The 6,908-nt window shown below is 45.9% G+C and overlaps 1 protein-coding gene across 1 annotated transcript in view; it reads left to right on the top strand.

Moving 5' to 3' along the window:
- Positions 1 to 3,382: 3,382 nt before the first annotated feature.
- Positions 3,383 to 6,908, top strand: part of LOC147834883 (uncharacterized) — a 6,537-nt gene continuing 3,011 nt past the window's right edge. The window contains exons 1-4 of the mRNA XM_087274380.1: positions 3,383 to 3,501; positions 3,578 to 3,602; positions 3,719 to 3,790; positions 4,075 to 4,143. Coding sequence (XP_087130506.1) covers positions 3,499 to 3,501; positions 3,578 to 3,602; positions 3,719 to 3,790; positions 4,075 to 4,143 — 169 coding nt within the window. The 5' untranslated portion in view covers positions 3,383 to 3,498. The remainder of the gene's footprint in view (positions 3,502 to 3,577; positions 3,603 to 3,718; positions 3,791 to 4,074; positions 4,144 to 6,908) is intronic.

Here is a 6,908-nt window from a genome sequence, read left to right as displayed (position 1 = left end):
AGCCAAGTCAGACCCAACAAGACAAACAAGGGAGGGATGGGAGGGCAAAACCAGGGAGGATCAGGAGGGACAGTCCAGGACAGGTGCAATGGGTGAGGGACCCCGGCAGGGAACCAGGGTGGAGCCGGAGGATCAGTCCAGGGTGGCAGAGGCATGCTCCAAGGTGGAGCAGGAGGGACAACCCAAGGAGGATCGGCCTGGGATAGCAAGGCAGGAGGCCTGTAGGGAGCTGGCTGGGATGAAGGCCTGTGGGGAGCCGGCTGGTCTAGAGGCGACTTAACTAAAGCCGGCGGGGCTGAAGACCAGAGGGGAGCCGGCGGGGCTGAAGACCAGAGGGGAGCCGGAGGGGCTAGGAGCCGGGCTGGGACCGGCTGGGCAAGACGTCTGGGGTGCGCCGGCAGGGCAAGACGTCTGGTTGGGGCCGGCAGGGCAAGACGTCTGGTTGGGGCCGGCAGGGCAAGGAGCCGGGCTGGGGCCGGCAGGGCTAGACGTCTGGTAGGTGCCGGCAGGGAAAGACGTCTGGTAGGTGCCGGCAGGGAAAGACGTCTGGTAGGTGCCGGCAGGGAAAGACATTTGGTAGGTGCCGGCAGGGCAAGGTGCCGGGCTGGAGCCGGCTGGGCAAGACGTCTGGGTGGTGCCGGCAGGGAAAGGAGCCGGGCTGGGGCCGGCAGGGCTTGACGTCTGGGTGGTGCCGGCAGGGAAAGGAGCTGGGCTGAAGCCGGCAGGGCAAGGAGCCGGGCTGGGGCCAGCTGGGCAAGACGTCTGGGGTGCGCCGGCAGGGCAAGGCGTCTGGTTGGGGCCGGCAGGGAAAAGAGCCGGGCTGGGGCCGGCAGGGCAAGACGTCTGGTTGGGACCGGCAGGGCAAGGAGCCGGGCTGGGGCCGGCAGGGCTAGACGTCTGGTAGGTGCCGGCAGGGAAAGACGTCTGGTAGGTGCCGGCAGGGAAAGACGTCTGGTAGGTGCCGGCAGGGAAAGACGTCTGGTAGGTGCCGGCAGGGAAAGACGTCTGGTAGGTGCCGGCAGGGCAAGGTGCCAGTCTGGAGCCGGCTGGGCAAGACGTCTGGGTGGTGCCGGCAGGGCAAGGAGCCGGGCTGGGGCCGGCAGGGCAAGACGTCTGGGAGGCGCCGGCTGTGCAAGACGTCTGGTTGATGCCGGCAGGGCAAGAAGCCGGGCTGGTGCCGGCAGGGCTAGACGTCTGGTTGACGCCGGCAGGGCAAGACGTCTGGGTGGTGCCGGCAGGGCAAGACGTCTGGGTGGTGCCGGCAGGGCAAGGAGCCGGACTGGGACCGGCACTGAGCTGCGCTCTGGGGCTGAAGCCGACACTGGAGGGCGCTCTGGGGCTGGAGCCGACACTGGAGGGCGCTCTGGGGCTGGAGCCGACACTGGAGGGCGCTCTGGGGCTGGAGCCGACACTGGAGGGCGCTCTGGGGCTGGAGCCGACACTGGAGGGCGCTCTGGGGCTGGAGCCGACACTGGAGGGCGCTCTGGGGCTGGAGCCGACACTGGAGGGCGCTCTGGGGCTGGAGCCGACACTGGAGGGCGCTCTGGGGCTGGAGCCGACACTGGAGGGCGCTCTGGGGCTGGAGCCGACACTGGAGGGCGCTCTGGGGCTGGAGCCGACACTGGAGGGCGCTCTGGGGCTGGAGCCGACACTGCAGGAGAGGTCTTCCTCTTTAACCTCCGCTTTTGAGTGCGGGTCAGCCCTTGCGGGCTGGACATGTGTTGGGAGGTGGCGCTGGTGTAAGGGATCCTCTTCTCTTGAAGGATCACTCTCTCCTTTAGCTGCAGAGCAGAGGGCAACAGAGAGCTGGGATTGGGATGTTCGCCATAAGCAGCCTGATGAACCAAATGCTCCACAAACTGATGGTAAGATAGCCCTCCCAATTTCAGCATCTGCTGGATATTGAGGGGCTTGTCGAGGGCATAGTTAAGGAGGTTCACCAGGGCTTGATCATTAAACCCCAGCCCCTCTGCTGCCACACAAAATCTAGCCGCAAAACTTTCCACCTTCATGCCACGTTGCCGCAGCGACTGCAGACTGATGAGCTGCAGTATGCGGCTGGAGAAGGGGCTGTCTTCACTCTGCTGGGTCCTCATTTTTGGCGAGTTCGTACTGTCACGATCCGGTAAAGGGAAAAAGGAGCAAGGACCCAAGCGCAGAGTGAAGTAGGATTTATTAATTAAAAAATAAAATAAAAGGCAAAATAAACAACCCCGAGGGGGAAAACACTTCTACAACAAACAATAAATCAAACAAACAAACAAACAAACTTGACTGGGCAGGCACGACAAGGCAGGACTGGACACAGCAAGACAGGTAAACATCGACAACATATGATGACGAACTCGCAAAGGACTGAAAACATGAGGGGGATTATAAAGCAAAAAGTAAATTGACACACAGGTGAACATGACAAACTAATAATGGGTTAACAAGGAGGGTGGGACTAGACAATAGACGGGAGAGCGCATGACACAGAGAGACAATACAAGCCATGCGCTCACATAACACAACACTGAAGCACACGACAAAAGCACGTGACCACAATGTAAACACCGAGCCACGTGCTTTGACAAAAGACGCAAGACACGAGCACACGATGAATGAAAACTCACCGTGCGCTCACATATGCAGCATGCATGCTTCATCCCAGCGCCGACCAAAACCGAAACCAACAAGACTGAGACGCTGGGAATGAAACACCATGCTGCTGACAGACGAAAACACAAACACGAGTACAAGAGCGCACGCGTCTGAGGGACGCAGAGCGCACGCGGCCGCGTCAAGCAGGAGCGCGCACACTCTGCGTACAACCACGACGGCGCGCGCGCACACAGAGACAGAAACAGGACCAGACACGAGTAGTGTCAGAGATCCGCCACCAAAACAAGAATTTACAAGATCAGAGTGGCAGAACCCTGACACTATCTATGTATATATATGTGTGTGTGTGTAATTTTATTAATAATATTAATTATATATAATAATATTAATATATTATTATAATATTAATTATAACAATATAATATAATAAATTTTAATGTCAGCAGATTTCATTTTTTAATAGTTTTGAGTAAATAAAATGGGAAAATATGGATAAATTATCTTCAGATGTCTGATATATTTATGTAAAAAGTATTCTAACTTATTAAGTGATGATCACATTAAACTTATACACTTATTATTGTTACATATTGTATACGCGAATAATTAATGATTTTTTTTAACATTATGTATTTTCTACAGGATTTAAATCCCCTTAACAGGACAATACTTGTCAATCATTGTGTTTATTGTTGCTTTTCTGGGTATTTCTATCAAGTGGCTTCCACAATATCACGTGACTGATGAAAATACAAACCTCAAACTGGTTTTGCCAATCAATCTGAAAGTGAAAATAGTTTTTATTGTCATGCCATTATTCAACGGTGCCATATCTGAAGAGTAAAACACACTTGAGAGTGAAACGTGTTTACAGTGAACTACGGTAAAAGCCAAATGGTGAGTTTTAATTTATTTTCCCCTTTGAACAATTAAACTAAGAAAGATCTAATTCAGTATAATTCTGTCTTCATAGGGTGCGTTGGATTTTTACAACCACTGTAAGTTAGCTAGATCACTATTTTAAACTAACCTTTCTGTTTAAATCAACTGAAATTAATTAAAATCAAATAAATAAAATTATTATTTAATTTTAATGTAACTGCTTTCCCTACAGATAAATATTACCATTTTTTCTCTGTCTGCTTTGGTTTGGGCTGTGCACTGATTTCCTACAGGCCGTTTTACTGTAAGGAATTTTTATATCACTATACTGAATGAATGAACCTGTTTTTAAAGGCGTGTTTTGTATGATTTTATTGAAGTGAAGGGTGTGGTTTACTGAAACTATTATAGTTACATTCATTCCTGTTTCATCGACGTGATAAAAACAATTTAATAAGCTCAAAGGTTGGTTGAAGTTTTTACTGATAGTAAGTGGCTGACATGTAAATGTCAATATCTCAAGTGTTTGATATATCTTTGAGTAATTATTTCCTCTTTCCTTAAAATCTAAATATTTCTCTTTTTCAGCCCTTGTGTTGCCTTTAGTTTTTGGTTTGTTCTTCACGGGGGTTTTTGAAGGTGTGGGTGCAATTTTTGGTAAGATTTTTCTTCTTCTTCCTAAATTAATCTAATAAAATGAATTAGACAATCTGAAAATGTAAAAATTTAAAAATTAATTATTGCTTCTAAAATTAGACAGGCTTTTATCCTGTCAAAAGTGTCCCTAGTATTTTGTGTGCTTGAGTGATACTGTAAAATATTTGTTTATTAAATTGATGGAATAATATGATGTAATAGACATGTATGTGTATGTATGTATATATATATATATATATATATATATATATATATATATATATATATATATATATATATATATATATGTGTGTGTGTGTGTGTGTGTGTGTGTGTGTGTGAGAGAGAGAGAGAGAGAGAGAGAGAGAGAGAGAGAGAGAGAGATCCAGCATGTCTAATTACAGACATTTCCATTTGCAGTCGTTACATGGTACAATCCAGAATAATCCACTGACTCGTAGACAGGGAGAAACAGAAGCTCATGTGATTCTGGGAAATTTGTTATGTGTTGTAGCTGTATGCTACACTTTAAGACATTGAAGAATCGAGTAAAATTCATTACATACATATATATATATATATATATATATATATATATATATATATATATATATATATATATACATACATACACATCCATAAAATATATATTTATACATATTTACATACACACACACACACACGTAAATATGTATAAATATATATATTATATATATATATATATATATATATATATATATATATATATATATGTGTGTGTGTGTGTGTGTGTGTGTGTGTGTGTGTGTGTGTGTGTGTGTGTGTGTGTGTGTGTACAGTGCATCCGGAAAGTATTGATATCGCTTCACTTTTCCACATTTTTTGTTACAACCTTATTCTAAAATGGATTAAATTTATTTATTTTCTCAAACTTCTATACCCCATAATGAAAATTGTAATTGTTTTTTAATTGTTGCAAATTTATTAAAAATAAAAAACCTGAAAGATCACATGTACATAAGTATTGACAACCTTTGCCGTGAGGCTCTAAATTGAGCTCAGGTACATTCTGTTTCCACAAAACATTCTTGAGATGTTTCAGCAGATTAACTGGAGTTCACCTGTGGTAAATTCAGTTGATTGGACATGATTTGAAAAGGCATACACCTGTCTATTTAAGGTCCCAGGGTTGACAGTGCATGTCAAAGCACAAGTCAAGCATGTTGACAAAGGTATAGTCTGTAGACCTCTGAGACAAGAATGTCACAAGTCTGGGGAAGGTTACAGAAAAATTTCTGCTGCTCTGAAAGTTCGAATGAGCACAGTGGCCTCCATCATCTGTAAGTGGAAGATGTTTGGAATCACTAGGACTCTTTCTAGAACTGACCGGCCATCTAAGGGGAGTCAATGGGGGAAAAGGGCCCTAGTCAGGGAGGTGATCAATAATCTGATGGTTACTCGGTCTGAGCTCCAGCATTCTTCTGTGGAGAAACGTACTTTTACACGCTGACAACCATCTGTGCAGTAATCCACCAATCAGGCCTTTATGGTAGAGTGGCCAGACGGAAGCCACCCCTCACCTGGAATTTGCCAAAAAGCATCTGAACGACTCTCAGACCATAAGAAACAAAATTCTTTGGTCTGATGAAACTAAAATTGAACTCTTTGGAGTGAATGCCAGGCGTTACGTTTGGAGAAAACCAGGCTATGCACCAGGCTAATACCATCCCTATAGTGAAGAATGGTGGGGATGTTTTTAGCAGCAGGAACTGGAAGACTAGTCAGGCGAGAGGGAAAGATGAGTGCAGCAATGTACAGAGACATCCGGAATGAAAACCTGCTTCAGAGTGCTCTTGACCTCAGACTGGGGCGACAGTTCATCTTTCAGCAGGACATTGACCCAAAGCACAGCCCCAATATATCAATGGAGTGGCTTCACAACAACTCTGTAAATGTCCTTGAGTGGCCCAGCCAGAGCCCAGACCTAAATCCTATTGAACATCTCTGGAGAGATCTGAAAATGGCTGTACACCGTCACTTCCCATCCAATCTGATAGAGCTTGAGAGGTACTGCAAAGAAAAATGGGCGAAAATTCCCCCCCAAAAAAGGTGTGCCAAGCTTGTGGCATCATATTCGAAAAGACTTGAGGCTGTAATTGCTGCCAAAGGTGCATCAACAAAGTACTGAGTAAAGGCTGTGAATACTGATGTACATGTGAGTTTTCGGGCAAGGCATTGGCGCAGTAAGTAGTGCTGTCGCCTCACAGCAAGAAGGTCGCTGGTTCGAACCTCGGCTTAGTTGGCGTTTCTGTGTGGAGTTTGCATGTTCTCCCTGCGTTCATGTGGGTTTCCTCTGGGTGGTCCGGTTTCCCCCACAGTCCAAAGATATGTGGTACAGGTGAATTGGGTAGGTTAAATTGTCTGTAGTGTATGAGTGTTTGTGTGAATGGGTGTGTGTGTGGATGTTTTCCAGAGATGGGTTGCAGCTGGAAGGGCATCCGCTGCGTAAAAACTTGCTGGATAAGTTGGCGGTTCATTCCGCTGTGGTGACCCCAGATTAATAAAGGGACTAAGCCGACAAGAAAATGAATGAATGTGATTTTTCAGCTTTTTTAAAATTGTCATTATGGCGTATTGTGCGCAGAATTTTGAGGAAATAAATGAATTGAATCCATTTTGAAATAAGGCTAAAAAAAGTGGAAAAAGTGCTATGAATACTTTTCGGACGCACTCTATATATGCAAAATAGGGGAAAATTATACAAAATAAACTTAAAAAAATAAAATGTAAACAAAAATATGAAGTGA

Source organism: Danio rerio, chromosome 11 (genome assembly GCF_052040795.2).
Source record: "Danio rerio strain M-AB ecotype USA chromosome 11, GRCz13ab, whole genome shotgun sequence".
Taxonomy (NCBI): domain Eukaryota; kingdom Metazoa; phylum Chordata; class Actinopteri; order Cypriniformes; family Danionidae; genus Danio; species Danio rerio.
The sequence above is the reverse complement of the archived record's forward strand: the minus strand, read 5'-3'. Positions and strand labels throughout refer to the sequence as shown.